The 21419-nt window shown below is 53.5% G+C and overlaps 1 protein-coding gene across 1 annotated transcript in view; it reads left to right on the plus strand.

The window, feature by feature from the left end:
• Positions 1–20843, plus strand: part of SHB (SH2 domain containing adaptor protein B) — a 135199-nt gene extending 114356 nt beyond the window's left edge. The window contains exon 6 of the mRNA XM_045780639.2: positions 19994–20843. Coding sequence (XP_045636595.1) covers positions 19994–20177 — 184 coding nt within the window. The 3' untranslated portion in view covers positions 20178–20843. The remainder of the gene's footprint in view (positions 1–19993) is intronic.
• Positions 20844–21419: the final 576 nt, after the last annotated feature.

Here is a 21419-nt window from a genome sequence, read left to right on the forward strand (position 1 = left end):
GTGGGGGCAGGGAGGCAGGGTGAGTGCCAGGGCTGCCCTCCCCAGATGTGGGGCAGGCTCTGCCTGCATTGGGCCCATCCCCAGGAGTGGGCAGAGTGGCACTTAAAGGCCTTGCAGGGGGGCGCCTGGGTGGTTCAATCAGTTAAGCATCCAGCTCTTTGATTTTGGCTCAGGTCATGATTTCAGGATCATGAGATCGAGCCCCACATCGGACTCCATGGTAGGCGTGGAGCCTGCTTGGGAGTCTCTCCCTCTGCCCCTCTCCCCCACTCTCTCTCTCTCTCTCTCAAAAAAAAAAAAAAAAAAAATGCCCTCGCGGGGACGCAGGTGCTCCTTTGGCAAGAGCTCAGCCCCAGCTTTCTTTAGGCAGTGAGTTCCAACCCCAGTGGGAGACATAGCCCCAAGGAACCTCCACAAAGGGGACTTCCTCTTTCAAATCCCCAGAGGCAACCTGCACAGCACCCTTGCAGATGTGGCCCAGATTCTGACCTCAGGAGATGTTTCTGGGGTCTGGCCTGTTTCCCTCAGGTTGCAACTCAGTCTTGATCATTCGGGAGCCTTCCGCGCACCACCACCACCACCACCACCACCACCACCCCCCCCGCGCCATAAGCTCTGCCCCATTCAGTACCCTTTCTGTACTGGATTCCAGCCCTCTAGGAGTTCATAGCCCACAGGGAGAGGCTGTGTACACCCGGAACTCATATATTTGCAGGACTGCTGTAGGGTTACCCAAGGCAGAAAGGGTTCAGGCTTGTGAAAGAAGGAAAGCACCCAAAGAGGGGGTATTTGGAGGGTGAGCAGGTCATCCTATAGATAGCCCAAGCAGAGGACTGCCCGGAGGCAGGGAAGTGCAGACTTGTGTGAGGATAACAACACTTCTGTGGGAGCTGAGGAGAGGTGTGGCCCTAGTCTCCAGGCTGAGGACCTGGGGCCCTATCCTCTAAGGGAGCAGGCGTCCCTGAAGGTTTTGAGCAAGGTGCAGTCATGTCCTCAGAGCTGTATTCTAGAACCGTTAGTGAACCAGGGTGCACCATGAGTGTTACCAAGGAGAGACCACTGCGTCTGCCTCCTTCTGCCCTCCCGGGCCCCTGTTTCCCTCCACATGCCCACAAACATGCCACTCAAGCTAGCACAGTCCAAGAGCCTGGGAAGCAGGCAGCCTGTGGGCAGGCATCCCACAGGGGGGTCCAAGGCAGTGCTGTTCGACATGTAAAGGGAAGAACATGGGCTCTGCAGTCAGAGATAACCCGAGTTTGAATCCTGGCTCCATCTTTTACCTGCTGTGTGTTGCTAGGCAAGTGTCTTGACTTCCCTGATCATTGCCTGGAAAACTATGTAGGCCACTCTCATAAAGCTGTTGTAAGAAGTAACGTGGCTCTGCAGGTTGACTGGATGCATGGCCCCCAGCAGGGACTCAGTATTAATGCTGGTCTCTGCTCCTCCCAGTTTTCCCAGAGCTTTTAGATATTGGAGGCAGCAGACTGGACAGAGTGCTGGGCCAGGTCAGAAGCGCTGGGGGTGTGTCCTGGCTGTATCTGCTCCTGGGTGCTTGGGCAGATGTCTGCCTCCTGCATCCACAGAATGAAGGTCTGGGGTTTGATTAGTAAATTTGCTTCCAGGTTAAGGGCTTCACACAGTTAGGGTGAGGTTCCCCTAGGTTCCAAGGATGTTGGGAAGATGAGGGCCCCATCTCCTCCTCCAGGTAGGGGAGGAGGGGGTGGGACCATTTATCCGGAACATGCCTCCTGCTCTGATTGCTTAAGGACACCGTCTGGCTCCTGCTCCGAGCTGCAGGTTCGTGCTGCCTGCTGGGCAGTCAGTCTCCATCAGCGAATGCTTCCTGGGGCTCCAGCGGTGGGTGGTGGGTGTAGCCCGGCCAGGAGGAGCAGAGGGGTTGCATTCCAGGGGTGCTGGGGGCGTATTGCTGTTAGAGTTGTTTTTCTTCTTTCTCTCCCTTCATTGATTTATATAGTAAAGGAGAGAGTTTTCAAACAGTAGGCATGTCTGGGTCTGGGCAGGCAGGGGAGTGATTAATCTTAGTTTGTTGCTGCTGACAGCCAGGAGCAAGAAGTAATAAAGGTTTGCAGGGTAAGGAGGGGGTGGGGGGTGAGGAAAGGCTGCGTACTCCTTGGCCTTCAGCAAGGAGCACAGACTTCACTTCCCTCTACCATGGAAGCACCCCTTGTTGGGTCAACGTCTGAGGCTCCAAATACTTCAGGGTAGCTGCCTGCTCCCAACGGTGAGCCCCAGAACAGTCCCTCCGACCACACCAGGGCCTCCCGAGTGGTTGTTGAGCTCTCTGCCCTGCATGACCTCCAGCCCCAGAATGCCTGGACTTCCTTCATCCGTGGCCCTTTTCCCAGCCCTGCCCCTGAGGGCAAGGCCTAAAAGAAGCAGGGTTGTGCACCCAGAGGACGGCCTGGCTCTAATGAGAGGGACCCTCTGACTCCGCACCTCTCTGAGCTGGAGGAGGAGGGGCCTACAGAAGAGAGGTGGTCAGGCAGACCGTGACAGCAGGAGGTGCTGGGGAGGGTGGGAGGCAAGAGGGACTTTGACCTGGTCCAAGGAGGATTCAGGCTATTGTGAGTGGGCAGGGTAAGGTGCTACCCATGCTGGGGAAACAGCAGCACAGGAGAAAAAGCTTCCTACTTTTCAATCCACAGTTACTAATATATCCCATCACCGGCATTCTCTCCCACCCGCGAGAGAGGCAGCTCTGTGCAGCAGAAGACACAGGCTTTTGAACCCCAGCTCTGCTGCTGCTGCTGCTGCTTTTTTTTTTTTTTTTAAGTAGGCTCCACACCCAGTGCAGAGCCCAACACGGGGTTGAACACATGACCCTGAGATCAAGACATGAGCTGAGATCACGGGTCAGCCGCTTAACCAACTTAGGCACCCATGCGCCCCACCAGCTCTGGCTCTTAATAGCAAGGTGATCTTGGGCATAAGGGTCTTTTTTTTTTTTTTTTAATGATTTTTTTATTATATTATGTTAGTCACCATACAGTACATCCCCGGTTTCCAATGTAAGGCTCGATGATTCATTAGTTGCGTATAACACCCAGTGCACCATGCAATACGTGCCCTGCTTACTACCCATCACCGGTCTATCCCATTCCCCCACCCCCCTCCCCTCTGAGGCCCTCAGTTTGTTTCTCATAGTCCATAGTCTCTCATGTTTCATTCCCCCTTCTGATTACCCCCCCTTTCTTTATCCCTTTCTTCCCCTACCGATCATCCTAGTTCTTATGTTCCATAGATGAGAGAAATCATATGATAGTTGTCTTTCTCTGCTTGACTTATTTCACTTAGCATTATCTCCTCCAGTGCCATCCATGTTGCAGCAAATATTGAGAACTCGTTCTTTCTGATGGCTGAGTAATATTCCATTGTATATATGGACCACAGCTTCTTAATCCAGTCATCTGTTGAAGGGCATCTCGGCTCCTTCCACGATTTAGCTATTGTGGACATTGCTGCTATGAACATTGGGGTGCATATGGCCCTTCTCTTTACTACGTCTGTATCTTTGGGGTAAACACCCAGTAGTGCAATGGCTGGGTCATAGGGTAGCTCAATTTTTAACTTTTTAAGGGACCTCCACACTGTTTTCCAGAGTGGCTGTACCAACTTGCTTTCCCACCAACAATGTAGGAGGGATCCCCTTTCTCCACATCCTCTCCAACAATTGTTGTTTCTTGCCTTGTCTATTTTTGCCATTCTAACTGGCGTTAAGGTGGTATCTCAGTGTGGTTTTGATTTGAATTTCCTTGATGGCTAATGATTTTGAACATTTTTTCATGTGTCTGTTAGCCATTTGTATGTCTTCATTGGAAAAGTGTCTGTTCATATCTTCTGCTTGGGCATAAGGGTCTTAACATATCTGAGCCTCAGTTTCCTCATCTGTGAAATGTGTTTTATAGATATAGTAATGAAAAGGCAGTACGTGTTCAGTGAGTGAGTGAGTGGTAACTCAGAGTCTTTGTTAGAGACTTTGGGGAGCTATAGGTTGTTAGGAAAGAGCTCAGTGTGGTTCAGAGCCTGTGGATTATACAGGTCTGGCCTAGAAGTCTCTGTCCATGCCCACATCCACTCCCCTATATTAGGGTGGGATTTTAGAGTTTATGCAGGCTGCAACTCGAAACCCTGCATTGCTGTGACTGAGACTTCAAATGACATAGAGCTAGAGTCAGATCCTGGCTGTGCAGCCTTGGGTAAGTCACTTAACCTTTCTGCTCTCCCAGCTGAAGATGATGAACACCTCAAAAGGCATTTCCTCATTTTCTCATGGGGAAGCATTTTTGTGGCAAGGCAGGGCAGCAGCTCTGGGACACTGAGTACACTAAGCAGAAATCTTGGGGTTTAGGGAACAGAAGAAAAAATTTTTGTAACTTAGATTGATTTTAGAGTGGGTGGGGGGCAAATCCCAAGCAGACCCCCCCCCCCCCCCGCCGAGCATGCAGGCCCACAGGGGCCCGATCTCACAGTCTCGCGACCTCAAGACCATGAGCCAAAATCAAGAATTGGACACCCAACCGAGCCACCCAGGTACCCCCAGAAGGAGATCTACTAGATCACCTGGCCCAATGCCCTGTACAGGTGGAGAAACTGGGGCTCAGAGAGGGGAAGGAGCTTTGCCCACCTCCTGGCTTCCCAGCCAGGCCCTGTTTTCTGGCAGCATTTGAGTCAGGCTCAGACAGAGGGCAGCGGGAACGGGGCTGGAGTTGGGGGAGGTCTGTGTCTTTGCTCTCACTACGTGGAGGATTTCACTTCCTTTCCCGGCTGATGGAGGAAAAATGAACGTTCTGCTCAGTTAGCACGCAGTGTGCTTTCTCCTTCTAGAAGGTTTAAGGAGTTGCTGCTGTAAGCCAAACAGAGGCTCGCTCCTCAAACGCTCCTTGCAGGGCACGAACCGACAACAGTGAGCTTCAAGAGTGCAGGCGCCTCACAGGACAGAAGGTCGTACCATCAAGAGGCACTGGGAGGCATAATAGAGCTTTCCCTGTATTCAGCATTACTGGGAAAATATGCCCTGCCAGTGGTAACACATTTCCAAGGATGCTGCCCTTACCCTTAAAACAGGAGCCTCTCCTGCATTCCACACGTGGTGCTTTGGTGATTCTGGCTCGGGCCTGGGAGACCTGGGTTCTAATTCTGCCCCAACTCCATCTAGCTGTGGGGCCCCAGACTAGTCATAAGCCCCTTCCTTTCTTGAGGGGTGGCCATGAGTGGGGGGATGCCCTGTTGCTGTTGATGTTTTCAGAGCTGTGGGGCCTGGGTTAGGGTTGCTTCAATGCTGTAGTTAGGTGGTGTGTGCCAGGGCGCCTGACATGGTTGCTAATACTCTAAATACCAAACCGTCCCACCCTGGCAGTTAGTGTGTGGTGAGAAGGGCAGGAAGGATTACCTTCATCCTACACATACAGAAACCAACACACTCTGTCACCGCCAGTGAGTGAAGAGCTGCATCCCAGTGCCCTCTTTCTGCCCTCTGGGACCCTCTGAGCAGAAATCCCCCAACCCTTCTCCTCCAGCTGGGCCCAAGAAACCCAGCCAGGTGTCTGTAGCCCCAGGACCACAGCTGGAGTTTCTGAGCAGGACCTGGGCCACAAACCCATTGCCGGGCATTGCCTCGGGGGGCTGCAGTGAAGGACTAGGGGCAGCTAGGGCAGCAGGAGGAGAAGGGAGCACATGTTGTGGGGAACTGATGAGGGTGAGAAAAAGGGAGGAGTCAGGACCTCATCCAGATTTCTGAATGTCCGGTGAGCAGTGGTATTGCCAGCTGCAACATGGATCTGGAATGGTCAGTTTTGAAAAGACCCAGGAAAATATGCTCTCCCCTAACTCAGCTGCCCTCTTTCCACTGTTGTCCAGGACCCAGAGGTCGAGAGGCACCTGCATTCACACCGCCTGCCCATTCTCCAGCGCACCCGCTGGCCCGCCAGTGCCGAGTGTGCCCACCGACAGGCTGGGTGTCCCCTCGCAGCCAAGCATGCAGTTTTTGCTCCCCTGAGAGCTCCCTGGTCCCCTCGAGCATCTGAGCCACCCCGATTACATTTCCAGCTGGTTTTTAATTATCTCCTATCAGCCCGCATAAATCTGCCTGTGTGGCTCGCCCGCCAGGGGAGGCATTCCAACTGCCTGTCCGTCGCCAGGAAACCTCTCGTGCCCCGGGATAGCTTCCCCTCTGAGGCACTGGGTGGTCTCTCCAAATGAGAAAAACATTTCTTTCCAATCACATTTCTAACATCTTGTTAATATGACTTGTTTAATAATATTTTTTGCAAAAGCCATCTGGGAATGGCTTGGTTGGGGACTTGGGGAGGGCATATGGGTGCTGTGGGGACCAGCCATGGTGACAGATACAGACCTCGTATCTGCCATCAGCGAAGGGGCAGCGGCATGGAGAAGGGTGCAGCTGGGGACCAGAGGACCAGGCCTGAACCCCATTGCTTCCCCCTGCGTGAGGGTCACCGAGCAGGTGGCTCCATGGCCCAGAGGCTCAGGAGCACAGTGAGAGGAAGGAAAGCTCTCTGTAAACTCAGAGGCTGACTCATGCAGGTGGGATTATTTGCAGAGCCTCTCTGCTTGCCCCAGGAAAGGACTGTGCTCTTACTTTGCTTCTAGTTAGGTAAATAACTCGAAGGCCCCCTGAGGAAATACGATTAGCCCCCACCTAGGGGCATTTGGCAAGACTTGAAGCAAATAGCTTCATACAGTAAAATCCCAAGATGCAGGGCGGCTGTTCCCTAGACCTTCGGGCCCTTAAAATCAGAAGGGTCTTGAATCCTCCAGGTCAGGACCCTGGCTTTGGGATGGGAGAAACAGGCCCAGGAAGGGAAAAAGACCTCCCCAGAGTCCTGTGGCAAGTCGCTGGCAGAGCCCAGGTGCTATCACCCTCTGAGCCCCACAGCGCTGTATTTTCTTCTCCCATTTTCTGCATAAGCATTGGTATTTGAGGCAGATTTATAAAATCGGGTGTCAGATTTTATAGCTCTCGTCTTTGCTCTCACAGTTCAATTGCTAAAACTATAAAAATGATGTTTTGCTATGTATGTGTGTGCGTGTGAGCGTGCGTGCATGGTGTCACACACACATGCACACCCTTCCACTTTGCTGGGTTGGAGGCCTCCCTGCTCCTGGTTCTGATTGTCTCAAACCTTTTTCCTGGGCAGCTTCCCTAGTGAGCAGCCACTGTCTCCTTTCCAGCCAGGGGTGATTTCTGCCACTTTTAATACCTTTTTTTTTTTTTCTTTTTAAGATTACTTCACCCAGGAGGAATATCAAAAACAATTGGTTTGGCAAAGGCAGCTTATTAGGAATGCTTTAATTAGAACTTTTTTTTTTCTATTTTCCTTTTGAACATCCACATGCTGCTCATGGTCCCAGCCAGTGTGGGAGTCAGCTTGCCACATTCTCAGCAGACTTTCAGGGCAGGGCCAACAAACAAGTCAGCCAGGGCTATCACTGCTGTGATCCCACTGTGCGCCGTACCTTTAACTGGGCAAGGGGATAAGCAGGTAGGTGAGTGCTGTGATATAGGGAGATGTGGCAGAGAATAAGTGAAGGAGGAAGAAAGTTAAGTTTGACCAGGGATATCTTGGAAGACTTCCTGGAGAAGTTGACATTGGATCAGTGCTGTGGAAGATGATAATTTACTGAGAAGTGACAGCAAGGTAGGAGGATGGTTAATTAGGTTTGGGATTGGAGGAGAGGTCGCTGCAGTAGCCCTTCTTCCTCTGGTCCCAACTAGAATTTTCAGTTATCCCTACCCTGTGAGCCCCCGGGCCCCCCAACCCTGGCCCAGGTGACCAACACTGTCACAGACAGAGACATGCCTTATAAACTCTGAAGTCCCCGTCAGCTCTCTCCAGCTCGCCACAGCATCCCCATTTTGCCCTCAAGGAAAAGGCCTCAGCAAGACATGGGACTTACCTGTGGCCATATTCCCAGTTCCTCGTTCCTTCGATCTCCCGCTTGGCCAAAGGGCAGGCCGTGTGCCGGTCATCACCACTTGACACTGAGGGTGTATACTCCGCCCAAGCTGGACATAGCATCCCAGGGAGAAATGCGTTTACACAGTGCCCAGCAGGCTCTTTGCAGTCCCAGGCTCCTCAGAGGAACCAATTGGAACAGGCCTCTGCAGAGTGTCCTCTGAGGCAGGCAGAATTCTACGAATAACATTGATTAAAAATGTGGAGCGGGGTAGGAGTTCTGACAGGAGCGAGGATAAGACCATCGAGGCGGCAGATGTATAAGACGCAGTGATCTGGGCACACCTGGATTTCAAACCCCCAGTCTTCAGATGTTAGCATACACCTGCTTGGACTTCATATTTCAGGCCAGAAAAATACCTTTTCTGTCTTGAATTGTTCTAATCTTAACCAAAAAAGTATTCTATGAAGAAACCAGGGTTGACTGTTTTACTTTTGTGGGAGTTGTGCTTTTAAAAAGCAATCAGTTCCGTGTAGTAAGTAACTCTTTGGAACCCAATTACTTGCAGCCATGCTGAAAAAAAACTATAATTAATGTGGTCAAATCCTAGCCAAATAATAAAATGAAAGCTTTGTTGTGTATCAAGGCAGAAATCAATTTCATTAGGGAGCAAAGAGCTGGAGATTTAATTTTGAGAAAATTCTCCACCCTGTGGACAGAGGTTATCAAGAAGCTGCCAGAATGAACGCCCAACACCAGAGGACTCACCCTCTAGAGCCCAGATTACTGAGGGCTGACTGACCTTCCACAATTGTATCTGCAAACCTTCCGAGTGTAGCCAAAGCCATTGGGCTTTTTGCTTCTTAATGTTCTTGTACCTGGTGCTCCCTTCAGTTTTGGTCAGGAAGGGAATGTTATCTTCACCTGATAACACTTGCATGTCCATAAGATCCTGTCCCTTGGAACTTGGGAGGAGGTGGCCTCAGGAGGTCAGCAGACACCAGAAAAGGACACCTGGGGTGTCCACATTGATGGTGGGGTCATATCCTGATAGGGCTCAGGGCGAAGCTGGACAGACCTACCAGGGACAGTGCCCAGTTGCAGGACCCCAGTACATAAGAGATAGTGAACAGCAGGTATGACCAGGATGGGAAAGGACAGGAGATTCCGCCCTGTGAGGACAACTGGAGAGAGAGCAGCCCCGGGTCTGCTCCTGCTTCTTCTTTCTTCTGGTCTCTGAGGGGCCTTCCTGGGGTGGAGGGAATGGCCATGGCCTGCAGGAACCAGAGCTCGGAGCTGAGGCTACTGTCAGGGGCTGCACTAAGCCCAAGGAGGACTTTTCCATGGTCAGAGCCGTCAAAGTTTGGAAGCTCCCCGGTGCTGGGGGAAGGGACAAAAACTGGACACCAAATGTAAATACTACAACGGTGTTTCCGTCATGGAATAGAACTTGAATGGGGGTGCTCAAACCTGAATGTGCATCCGAATCTCTTGGAGAGCATATTAAAAGTGGATCTGGTTCTACCGGCACCTGGGTGGCTCAATGGGTCAAGCATCTGACTTTTCGATCAGGTCATGATCTCATGGGTCATGGGATGGAGCCCTCCATCAGGCTCCATGCTCAGTGGGGAGTCCTTGAAAGATTCCCTCCCTCCCTCTCCCTCTGCCCCGCCCATCTCAAAATCAATCAATCAGTCTTAAAAAGCTAGGGGGCAGATCTGGTTCCAAAGAGGCCCAGGGAGCACCCCCCCCCCCCCCGGTTTAACAAGTCTCGAGGGACTATGATGTGGGCGTTCTGAGACACATGTGAAGAAACTATTTTTGAGAAACATGCACTCCTCTTCCAGCCCTAGAACTCTGGGGTTTCTATAAGGAAGGTGAGTCCTTTTGTTTAATATCCAAGTAGTTGTTCCTTCTTCATTATGTGGTGTGAGCATCTCCTATGCACCAAGCTTCAAAGGTTTACAGGTTTGCGGGACCTCGGGGGTCCTCCAGTCCTGTCCCTTCATTGTAGAGGTGGTAAAACTGAGGCCTGCAAGGGCAGGAGCCGGGTTTGGGACCAGGGTCCTGACGTGTAGTGCAGAGCTCTTTTCACTTGCTTTCAGTGGACTTCAGGGAACATTGAAAACTACTCCCCATTTCACAGATGAAGAAACTGAGGCCCAGATTCCAAGTACTGTTGGGAGTTTTTCCACTGAGAAGCACTGTCATTTATATGATTTGCAAAGGCCCTTGGCCAGGGTGTTTGGGTGGCTTATGGTCAACTGTGTGCCTTTGAGATTCCAGAGAGGGGAAAAACCACCCTCAGGTTAGGCGCAGGGTCACTGAGCACATGGCTCTGTTTTAACTTGTAGTCTTTAAAGACCCCTCTGGATTTTTTTTTTTTTTTAAGATTTTATTTATTTATTCGACAGAGATAGAGACAGCCAGCGAGAGAGGGAACACAAGCAGGGGGAGTGGGAGAGGAAGAAGCAGGTTCATAGCGGAAGAGCCTGATGTGGGGCTCGATCCCATAATGCCAGGATCATGCCCTGAGCCAAAGGCAGGCGCCCAACTGCTGTGCCACCCAGGCACCCCCCCTCTGGATTTTCTTTACTTTTTTTTTTTTTCTTTTTGAAGCAAAACTATAAGTTAAAGCAGGTGCTTTGTGGGCAAGTCCCTCCCTTGCTGTGCTAATGGATGCCCTCTGTCAGTTAGCAAAGGAAGCCCTCGCCAGGACAGGAGTTGGGCTGGGAGGTTGTAGGGGCAAGCCCCATGATGCAAGGAGAAGGATGAGATTCGGGGTGTGGAAGACTGCAGCTTCCTTCCTCTTCTCTGCACCCCTCCCCCACCCTCACCCTCCACTTTGTCAGACCCCATCCCTGCTGACTAGAGCCTATAAAGGCTACTGGTGGTGGCCAAGCATCCCCTACACCTGATGGCACGGGGGCAGGTATGGGGCAATTCCAGCCCCTGATTCACTGGGGACTTAGAGCAAACCTCCAGCCCTCTCTGGGCCTCTAAGTCATCTGTAAAATGAGGGCAGGGAACCAAATAGTCTCAAAAGCCTCTGCTTGGTATCTCGTCTGCCTCAGCAATGGTGAATACAGAGCAATGCACATCATAGGGACTTAATAAATACCACAGATCATGTATGACCAGTTCTTTTTTAAGATTTTATTTATTTGAGAGAGAGAGCACAAGTGGGGGGGGCAGAGAGAGAGGGAAAAGCAGACTCCCTGCTGAGCTGGGAAGCCCCACAGACATGCTGTTCAATTCCAGGACCCTGAGACCATGACCCGAAGGCACATGCTTAACAGGCTGAGCCACCCAGGCATCCCTGACCAGTATTTTTTAAGCACAGAAACTTCTTTCCTCATCTTTCCTATTCAGTTTTCATGTGGACCTCTGTGTGTAACAATGTGCTTTTGAGAGTGCCATGAAATACCGCTTGATGTTTGGGTAAATTTGTATCAGAGAAGTGTACACCCTTCCCAGTGTCACCCAGTGACAGAGCGGGGCCGGAACCTAGGCCTCCTACCCCAGCCAGGTGGGCTCCCCAGCTGGAAGAGGTGGTCCGGTGGCCAGGAGTCTGCCTTGCCATCCGTGGTTTCTAGGCTGCCAACATGGCCATGAATGATAAACCAGACAGACGGGAAGACACGTTCACTGCTCAGCCCAGACTGCATGGAACCAGCAAGACAAACCAGATGGGCAGTAACTTGCACGCAGGTTCCTGCGGAGCGGGTGGAAACAAAGCCATGTCAGAACCCCGAGCCTCAGCACCTGCCAGACTTGCTTATGCACGGCCCAGCTCAGACCTCAGACAGCCCTTGCTGGGGGGGAATGGGTGGGGGGACAAGTGAAAGCTCCATTCCACAGATGAGGAAGCTGAGGCCGAGGGAGCCACAGCTCGAAGTGGCAGGGCAGGGACTCAGACCCAGGTCTGGGGGACACTGAGTCCACAGGCGGTGGTTCCTTTGGGAGCTGTCCTGCTTTCCTTGGCCAGGCCTACCCCCCTTGTCTCAGCCTCGTCTGGGCCACCCCAAGTATCCAGCTCCCCTGTACCTATCAAAGCCATTGTGCCCCCTCAGAGTCCTCTCCTCAGCGGCTGGTGCTCACCCCCACAGCTGCCCTTGCCCGCCACCTGCCTGGTCCCTGTTCTGGAGCGTCCTTCAGGCTGGCATATCCCCCGATGTGCTGGCTTTGGGGAGGGGAAGGTTGGGCCTCGGAAACAGCCTGGAGTCCTTTGCAGCCAAGCTGTTTGGCCAACTCTGTGTTGTGTCTCAAGCCCTCAAATGTGGAGACAGGCAACCTAATCTTTATCAAGCCTTCACGCTTCATTCACAAGGACAGTCTCACCCTCATAGCTACTGTGAGGGGGACTCTCCTTGTTCCCATTTCATAGATGCAGATGTTTAGGCACTGGAAAGTAGTGAGTGTTGGCTTTAACCTCAGTGCCGTTGGAATTTGGGGCTGGATTAGTCTTTGTTGTAGGACCTGTCCTATGCGCTGTAAGTTTTTTTTGCAGGACCCCAGCCTTCCGCCTAGATGCCAGCAGCGCCTGAGTTTCCAGGCATTGCCGAATCCACACACCGCCCCCCCAGAAGGGATAAGCTCACTTCAGGGGAGAAGCACTGCTCCGAGGAGAGCGTGGGCTGGGAAAGGCTTGTCCCAGCAGATGGAGACCACTCTGGGCCGAATGCATTCTGTCCATCTGTGTGCACAGGCGTTAGGACTGCTTGTGTCATCGTGCCATCCCTAAGCCTGGGGATCCACTGTGCCCAGGGCTCTACTGGTCTTTCTTCCTGCATTGAGGGTAGCCATCCTGCCCTCCTTAGTCCTCCTGGCTGCTGCTCAGGTGGCCCCCACCCACCTGGAGATGTCCCTCACTGGCTTGAGAACTTTAGTGCCAGAGAGACCTCCTCCACCTTTTCCAAATGGGGACACAGACCCAGGGAGAAGGGACTTGCCCAGCCAATGACATCAATGGGATCAGAGTTTGAACTCAGGCCGATCTGATTTCAGTCCGGCCACCACCGCCAACCCCTCTTGTCCTAAACACAAAAAGTTGTTCGCGTTCCTAGAAAAGTCCTCAATTAGAAGTAAAAGAGGAAACCAGACAAAACACACTAGACCATTCTGCCGCTTCCCAAAGCTCTGACACTTCACATGTCACTCCCACCCCTGCCCCCACCCCTCCGTTTGTAGTTTTCATGTATGCTCGGCTGAGCGTGAGGACCTATGGGAGCACCGAACAAGGGGACTGCAAAAGTCACCCAGTCTGACTCCCAGGCATCACTACCCTCCTGCTTTCACACCTCCAGTAACAGGAGGCTCACTCTCTTGTCAGCCTTGAGCCTAAAACTCCTTCTGTCTAAAACCTTGTTAGTCTTCTCCTGAGAAAATTGCCCAAAATGGATTCATTTTGGCCTACCCATGGCTTTGTGGCTCAAAGCAAACCTTGTGCCTCTCCATGTGTGCGGGGGGCGGGGGGGCATCCGCCACCTCTGTTCCCGCCTGGAGATGGCTGTTTGTCATGATTTACTGAAGGCCCTCACCCTGAGCCTCCCACTTAGAGCTTGAGAAATGCCCCGGCGCCCGGGAAGGCTAATCGCCGCTGATGCGTATATTCGAAGTCTAATTATTCGGTTGTAAATCAAGTCTCAGGCTCAGCAGCATTCACATGCAGACGTTTGTTCACCATAACTTGGCACGCGTGTCTTAGGCTTATCACTGTGAAGGCTATTTTGGAAGGCAGTGGGCGGCATTCAGGTATTTCCCAGGTGTCCTTTAAGCCCCTTCCCCCAGCTCCCTTGATTCCCAGACTGTGTCAGCGGGAGGGAGCCTCCAGTCCTCCGGCTGCATACGCTGCAGTTGGGGATCCCCAGCACACAGGTAGAACAGCTCGCGTCCTGGCCCCCTGGCTCAGAACGCCCTGATGTCCTCTCACTGTGACCCCGGGCAGGTTGCTTCTTCCTCCAGCCCTTGGTCCTCTCATCTGTGCCACGGGCGTCTTGCAGGTAATGCCACCTGCGTCTTTCTGAAGCCCCAGGTCGGTCCAGCTGTGGACCGAGGGTGACTGCTAACACTGTCGTACGTCTTTGTGTGCCCGGCTCCGGGCCCTTTGCTAGAAGGTCACAGCATCTGTGGATGCTAGCCTGCACACAGTAGGCCCTCAGGAGATGACAGCCAGGTTCCTGTCCCCTGCGGGCCCCTCACACTTGAGTTCTGGGTGTTTCTCTCCCACCTGGCCCGGGGCTCTCACAGCATGTTTCTCTGGAGTGGCTAACTGCTCACAGTTACGGTGACGAAGATTTCTGTATAGACACTTGCCCAGCAAAAGATCCCATCTTGCTGGAGGTCAAAGAGAAGGTCGGAGGGGAGCAGACATTCTGAATCACGGAGCCATCTGCCTGCAGGGGCAGCATTGCCAACCGCGGGGCAGAGTTAGGGCAAGAACAATCTTTTTGCTGCCCCTAGGTGGCCATGATAGAAGGAGGTATCTTGCCATGGTCACCCTCCAGTACGGCTCCTTCACCCAGGGTCAGGACAGATCAGCGTTATGGGCCGGATTTAGAGCCACACCTACCCCCGCATTGATTCAGCACAAACATCTGTGTCCATCTCCACCCCAGCAGAGGCCAGGGCGCTGAGGGCCCTGAGGGTGAGCACTGGTTGGCGTTGTCGTGCTCACGGAGGGCAGGGGCACTGCGACACTTCATCCCCTGAGAATCATCCTGTAACCAACTGTTGAGGGTATTTCAAATGCCCAGGAAGACCATGGCTTTAGGAGGGAACTTGTCTCTATTTGTGCGTGATTTCTTTAAGCCTGGGCAGGGGTCACTGGCTGCCTCAGTCACCCCAGGAAGGATTGCTTATAGAAACCGGAGGAAAGAGGGGCTTGACCCATTCTTCCTTGTGACCTCCCTCAGGGGAGACTTCTCTTCCTGACTTGAGAGGTGCCCGACTTTATACCCCCTGAAGGGCTAAACCTCTGGGTGCTCCTCATGGCTCTGCCCCTCACTAAGCTTGTGCTGCTGGTCCTCACTGCCTGTCCTAGGACCAGTGCTATCCAGACAGCAGCTACTGTATCTGGCCTTGGGGAGGTAGCTTCTACCCTAGCTGGGCCACACTGAGGGACAGTGTGGAACAACCACCGGCCTGCCCTTGGGAGGGGAAGAAATGTGGGGCCTTGCTGCTGGCTCAGGACAGACTCTCACTAGATAGTAGATGGATGGATGGATGGATAATGGACTGATGGACCAAGTACCCAGCTGTAGGCCAGGCAGGTGCAGAGGGCCCAGAGGGAAGTAAGGCTTGGCCTGCTGAGAAATGTCACAATGAACAGACAGGATTCTTAACCTCAGGAGCTCACAGAGCTGCAGGGAACCCACGTCTCAAGGCAGAAGGAGTCGAAGGCCCACCTAGACACCTGAACCCATCTGGTTTGGTGGCTGAGCAGGGGAAAATGAGGCTGCAGTGGTAGCTTCAGATCCCTGAACGCTTACCTCAGGCTAAGAGAACATAGGCTTTAGGGTTGGCCACCATAGTGAAATCCCAGCCCCACCACGTCCTGTGGAACCTGGCCCACAACCTTCCCCAGCATCAGGTTTCCCATCGGTAAACACTGGAAGTTACACCAACTTAGCAGCGTTGCTGTGGGCTTACATGAGCTACCACGTAGCAACAGCTCAGCTCCATGCCTGGTGCACGCTGGGGGTGCGAGCGGCGCGGGTGGCGTTCCTTGTGCAGTGGTCCTGGGGAGCCATGGTCGGCTGTGAGCTGAGGGCAGCATTCTGGGGCATCTCTGTCTAGGGAGCAGTTCCCCAGCCATCTTGCAGTAGAGGGGAACCAGAGATCCTCACTGTGTGGATTCCTGTAACCAGGGCCTACATGCTAGTCCCAAAAGGCAGTCTCCTTGCCTTCTCCTGCATAAATATTATATGCAAGTATTTTTAAGTCATTTCATCATGAAAAGAAGCGATTTAACATAACTATTACTCAGAATTCTTCATGAAATATGCATCAGGCAATTAGGTCTAAAAGCGAGAGGTGAGGCCTTGTACCCTGCTTGGGCCGGCAGCTGCAGGCTGAGTGATGTTTTATTAAAGCCCGTGATTATGAGACGAGGTGGGGCCTGTTATTAGGCCCCGGCACACCAGGCACGTTTGATAATCCTGGTGATGAGGAGGTGCTTTTTGTGATGTTAATGAGCGATCTAAACGCGGCGACAGCTCCAGCACCCCCAGCCTCTGCCAGGCGCACATGACTCATTAGACAGGTCAGCCACCGGAGACACCCCTAATTGTGACTTTGCTCTCGGAAGATGTCCTATCAAAGGAGGCAAGACTAACACAGGAGCCTGGCGGGTGGCAGCAGCCTGTCCAAGCTCCCCAGGGACCGATGCCCTCCCAGAAGGGATGGTGGGGAGGTGGCGTGGCCTGGGACTTGGCCCGTGAGGTCCTGGATGCAAGGGCTCTAGCTTCTGGCTGCAGCTCCAGCCCACCTTGCTGTGTGCCGTGGGCCGGAGTGTTGCTCTCTCCAACCTCAGTTTCCTCCCAGATTCCCCACAGGGTGAGAGGCAATGGTCCGCAGGCATCTTCTAGCTCCAGAAGCCCTGTCCAGAGCAGCCGCAGACCGCCCCCCCCACGTGCTAGTTATCTGTTGTACACTATGTTTTCCCTAGACGGTCTGATTTTGTTCTCTCCTCATGCTAGACATTTTCTGTGTTGAGTTGGGAGTCAAAGCCACCCCTTCACAGCTGTTTTAAATCTAGCTGTTGTTAGGTATTATCTCACTCGTGGGGACCTTGTGGCCGACCAATCAGGATGTGTCATTACAACACATCTCTTGGGTGTGTGTTGACAAGGTTTGGCCTGACCTTTTCTTGAGTCAGAGTTTGACAAATTGTCTCAAAAAGCAAGCCTGCTCACCTCAGGGCCTGCCAACCCCATGTGATGGGTCACCACCACCCTGTCTCCGTAGCTGGGAGCCGCATCAGTCAGGACAGGCCATCCCCAATGCTTGGGATGACCTTTCCGTGCCAGCCCTGTGCTGTCTGTGGCCCACCGTCAGCCCTGTGGGGAAGCACCTGGGGACTGAGGCCAGAGTCGAGGAGTCACTTGTACAGGGTCTAATGTCTCTCCCCTGCTACCTTGCCTGGCCTCATGTGGAGTGTTGAGGGCTAAGTTGGATTCTGTCTTAGAGCCGGATGGTACTGAGGTCAGGAGCATGGACGCTGGGAAAGGCCCAGCAAGGAGAGAAGCAGCACCGCTGCTGATCGCTGTGTGACACTGGGTTGGCTGCCTTCTGGCTGAGCCTCAGGGCTCAGCATACAGCCTGGATCACAGGAAGTGCTCAGGAAACATTGACCGTGATGACCATTAGGGCCACGGCCCGTGAGAATAAGATGGGGCCATGGGCAGCAGTGCAATGGGGCATGAGGCTGCCTCCAGGCCCCTTCCTGCAGGACGCCTTCACAGAGTGGGCAACAGCTTAGGCTTACACACATGGAATCTAGGACCTTAGGCCCAGAAGCACCCTCAGAGGTCATCCAGTTAGCCTCCCCCAGATCCAGTGGACGCAAGGGCAGGGCCACTCCTGCAGGGGGCTCTTCACGTGAGAGCCAGGTTACGGGCCCTTATCCCTCTGCCAGGCAATGGTCATGCCATGGACTGGGGAGTCATAGGGCCCGAGTCCCCTGCCATGGTCCCTGAACTTTGTTAGCTCAGAATCCTAAACCTGTGTGTAATGAAATCCAAGTGCTGGAGGCACATATCAGTGGGCAGTTTCTAATCGGCTGGTGGCCATTCCGAGCCTGTGGCCTGGGAACAGAGCAGCTTCGTGCCTCTGTCAGCTGTTCTCACCATCCCTGCCCGCTTCCCTTGCTGGATGGTTTAAGAACCACCGCTGTAAAAACGTCCCATCAAACCATATGAGTTACTTTCCTTAACCTCCTTAAAAATTAAATCCGCCCCGCCTACAACGTCACACGTGTGTTGCAGGCACAGCTCTGACATTCCCATCCGGCCCTCGGCTAGCTGCTGCGGTCCCATCTTGCACATCCTGTGCTTTGCACCCCAGCTGTACATCTGTGACAGGCGTTACAGCCCAGTTGTCTGGCGTCCAGAACATCCCCCCATTTGACCCACTCACACAGAGAGGCAGGACCGTCCCAGGCCACACCCCCTCCGCTCCATCGCTCGCCTGCTGCTCCAGCCCTCACTCCGCCCATCACACCCCTTCTCCCGGTGAAGGAGCTGCGCGTGCGGCCTCCTCCGAGGGCACAGAGCTCTGTGTAGTCCCAGTTTCCTTCGCCACACAGTTTCAGCACCTCGTTGAAGCAATTCCCATCCTTTCCAGGCTGGCACAGATCTGTGATCTCGCCGGTGTGGTGGGTAGCTAGTCTTCCCCTAAGTGGGGTTGTACATTTTTCACGTAACGCACACCGGTTCCTTTCTAGCAGCTGAAGCAAGTGCGCCTCCTGCTTCTCAGATGTGTGGAGGCAATTCTCCAATGAAATGACCCTTCGCTGAGGAGCAGAACTTGCCACGGGCTCTGTAATTAGAACGTTGTCAGCCTTAAAAAATCTTGATTTGAATTTTAGTTCTTTACAGGAATTATACTCTCTTGAAACATAATTGCTCTCCGAACGATTTCCTTTAAGCTCAGGGTGACATTTCTAAATACATTATTATGAGCAGATGTATTGCTCAGTGCCCGCACTTCATTAAGCATTTGCTCTGCCATTTGAAAATGGTCCTGGAGTCCAAATTGACGCATTAATAGAGCAGGCGCGGGTGAGCGTGGGGAGCCCTCCGCTGCCCCTGTGGGAGCTGCCGGAGCAAGAGAGCTGGAGCTGAGAAGCCTGCAAACTTGTGTGCACATGGAGCTCGGCCTGGCCAGCGGCTGGCCTTGGTGCCCCGGAAGCCAGGCCCCCTGGGCTGGCCGCAAGTTCTCAGTGCCAAGGGACGGGGTCTAGAGAAGGCAGCAGGAGGTCAGAGTCCCAGCTTTCTCACGAAGTGACAAACAGAAGGTAAATTGGACTGTGCTTTGGAAACCAAGCATCTGCAGGTGTGGCAGCAACATCATAAAAGGCCAGGCTTGGAGCGGAGTGGCAGGGAAAAGGCAGCTCGGACGAAGGCAGATTGACAGAGGAGTGAGTGATCCTATGTGGCCAGAGACCTGGGGGGAGGGGTCTGCTAGGGCCAGGTGGAAGCAGTGTGGCCACTGCCATCCGAGAGCTGTGCCACCCCAGCGTGCTGGTGTAGCTGGCAGGCTGCATGGGGCACAGGGCACGGGGCTCTGCTCTGATCTCCGAGGGACCCACACGCTGTCCTTTTCAGCAGATGCCACGCATGGTGGACACAGGGACTGGGCCCTGCTCTGTGGAACTCTCGGGAATTGGGAAGATAAATAAGTAATCGCAATTCAACAAAGCAAGTGCTGATGGAGGCATGAATATGCTTAATGCAGTCAGAGGAAGGAAGGAGCCCTACTCATAGTGGGAGTTCACTGAACAGAGGGAGGAAGGCCAGAGAAGAGAGTGCTTGAATAGGGGCAGAGCTGGGGGCAGAACACACGTTCTCACCATATTCCATTGGCTAAAACTAGTCACATGTTTATAGTGGCTGCAAGGGGGGCTGGGATACGTAGTCCCTGGCTGGGCCACCCCTTCCTAGTGACAGTAGAGTACCGTGGAAAAGGGAGCATCAGTTTTTGGGAAACAGCTCACCTGTCATCCCTGCCACGCTGTTTCCTCATCTGTAAACTGGGGGCGATGACCTGTCCTGCACACCTGTCAGGGAACTGGGGACTTACACACTTCGTGCCTGCCATGCAAGGCTTAAATACTTGTGTGCCTCCGCAGTAGGAAGAGGTTTGTTTTCCTGAGGAAGCCTCCACGGCTTCGAGGTCCAGGAGGCTCTCCTGCAGCAGTGTTCGTGGCTGGTTCCCGGTCCGCGCCGGGCTTGCGGGGGCTGAGGGGCAGCTGCGTGTCATTCGGTCCTGAGCAGCATGGCTGATTCAGCCTTTGTCAGTGCAGATCCTAATAACCTCTGTGTTTTGTTTGCAGGAGCAACCAGGGCTTTATGCACATGAAACTGGCCAAAACCAAAGAGAAGTACGTTCTGGGTCAGAACAGCCCCCCGTTCGACAGCGTCCCGGAGGTCATCCACTACTATACCACCAGAAAGCTGCCCATCAAAGGGGCCGAGCACTTGTCCCTCCTCTACCCGGTGGCTGTGCGGACCCTCTGAGCGGGCCAGGCCCACGCTGCTCTGTGACAGGGCCCAGACTTGGAGGAGCCAGAGGCCCCCGCCCGCCAGCCCGGCCCCATTGGGGGCCGTGTCCAATTCGTCGTGTGTATGGTACTAGCACACCACTGCATGTCTCTAGAATGCTGTTGCCACTCACGGGGGCTGGAGAAAGACAGAAGGACAGCCAACGCGCCACCCCAGCCCCCACCCCCACCCCCTCCTTGAGTTTCTGTGAATTAAAATATTTGCAAATCCAAAGAGATGCCTTCCAGGATGAACAAAGGGGAGCAGCTCCCGAGGGGCGAGAGAGGCGGGGCGGGAGCTCCCTGGGTTGCGGCTCTTTGTTCTCCAGCTCTCACGCATTCACACCTGTGGGAGGGGGCACAGCTTCCCTCCAGGGCCCCGCTGGTGCTGGGAGACAAATGCAGGTGCTCCGAGAGCCCAGAAGACCCCAGGAGTCCCGCCTCCCCTCTGGTGCATGTGTATGTGTGAGTGTGAGCACATACATGAGAGAACATGGTCACACAGATGTGAGTAAGCCCACTAGTCCACTTTTAGTCACTTCAGTGTAATCGTTAGGAGATCTTCAAGGAATCATTGTGACGTCACAAAGAGGATTCAATTATTTATGAATAGGGTGTGTAAATAAAATAGTCATTTAATATATATTCTTATCTTTTTTTTTTTTTAAATACAGCACAGAGGGTCTCTGAGGGGGGCAGTGCTGGTTTAATTCCCAGAGCAAGGTATGTCTCTGGGCACGTGTGGCGTGGTATGACAGGCGCTGGGGAGGGAGGGAGGCAGAGCCCTCAGCTCAGGGCTGAGGCAGTCAGTGGAGCAGAGGGGTTTTCTTTGCCCCCTGAGAGCCAACCTGCTGGAAGGTGCAGCCAGGCCCTGCGTTCAGGCTCCAGCAGTGGTAGCCTCGGGGGCCGATGCAACAACCAAGCTCTCCCTTCTGCCTACAGCAGCCCAGTGAGGGCAAGTCTGCACAGCACCCAGCAGTCCACAAAGGGCTTCCCCATTATTTGGTCCGTGCCGCCCTGTGAGGCATTTAACGTGGGGAAAGGGTGGTTCCGAGAGGAAAAGTAACCTGCGCAAGGTCACAAAGCTCTTTAAGCAGGAGTGGCTCTTGGCCCAGATCGGCAGACTCCATGGCCAGCGCTTTGGTTCTCCGTGGCCTCCCTGTTACCCTCTCCTGGGGAATCCAGACCTCTCAGGGGACCTGGAGTTCTCTTGGCCATC

This window comes from Ursus americanus, chromosome 18 (assembly GCF_024610735.1).
Source record: "Ursus americanus isolate L20-20 chromosome 18, mUrsAme1.1.p, whole genome shotgun sequence".
Lineage (NCBI taxonomy): Eukaryota > Metazoa > Chordata > Mammalia > Carnivora > Ursidae > Ursus > Ursus americanus.